We start from the raw sequence: 371 nt of genomic DNA, 5'->3' as shown, positions 1-371 counted from the left end.
TCTTCTCTTGCTTCGTCTTCTTCAGGGGTCGTTAACCATGGTGTACATACAGCAGATGAGAAAGACAGATCACACAAGATAGAGCAGAGAACTGAAGAAGACCTTGACCCTCTCAGTGATGAGAATGACTATCTTGTAGTAAAGTCTCTACTCTTCACGGCCCCCTCAGCAGAAAATCTAGCTCCAGGGAAAGGAGAATTCTGCATCATTGTAAGAGAAAGAAATACCCGCCGAAGTGTCTCCGTCGTCGTTCTGGTAGACAATAGGCACCCTGTCTCTGCAACGGTCTCGGCATTTATGCCTACCAACCCTCTCACGTCTATTATGTCTCGTGGCATCACAGGTATATCTATCTTCACGCCTTTCTTCTT

General features: G+C 46.4%; 1 protein-coding gene across 1 annotated transcript; it reads left to right on the top strand.

The window, feature by feature from the left end:
• On the top strand, nt 1-364 carry CSUI_006697 (uncharacterized protein; the record flags this gene model as incomplete). Its single annotated transcript, XM_068066850.1, has 1 exon — nt 1-364. A coding segment is annotated over one exon (363 nt), but the record flags the coding sequence as incomplete, so codon positions are not given.
• Between the last annotated feature and the right edge of the window lie 7 nt (nt 365-371).

This window comes from Cystoisospora suis, assembly GCF_002600585.1.
Source record: "Cystoisospora suis strain Wien I chromosome Unknown contig_3436, whole genome shotgun sequence".
NCBI classification, from domain to species: Eukaryota; Apicomplexa; class Conoidasida; order Eucoccidiorida; family Sarcocystidae; genus Cystoisospora; species Cystoisospora suis.
Note: the sequence above shows the minus strand (reverse complement) of the source record. Positions and strands in the feature narration are given on the sequence as shown.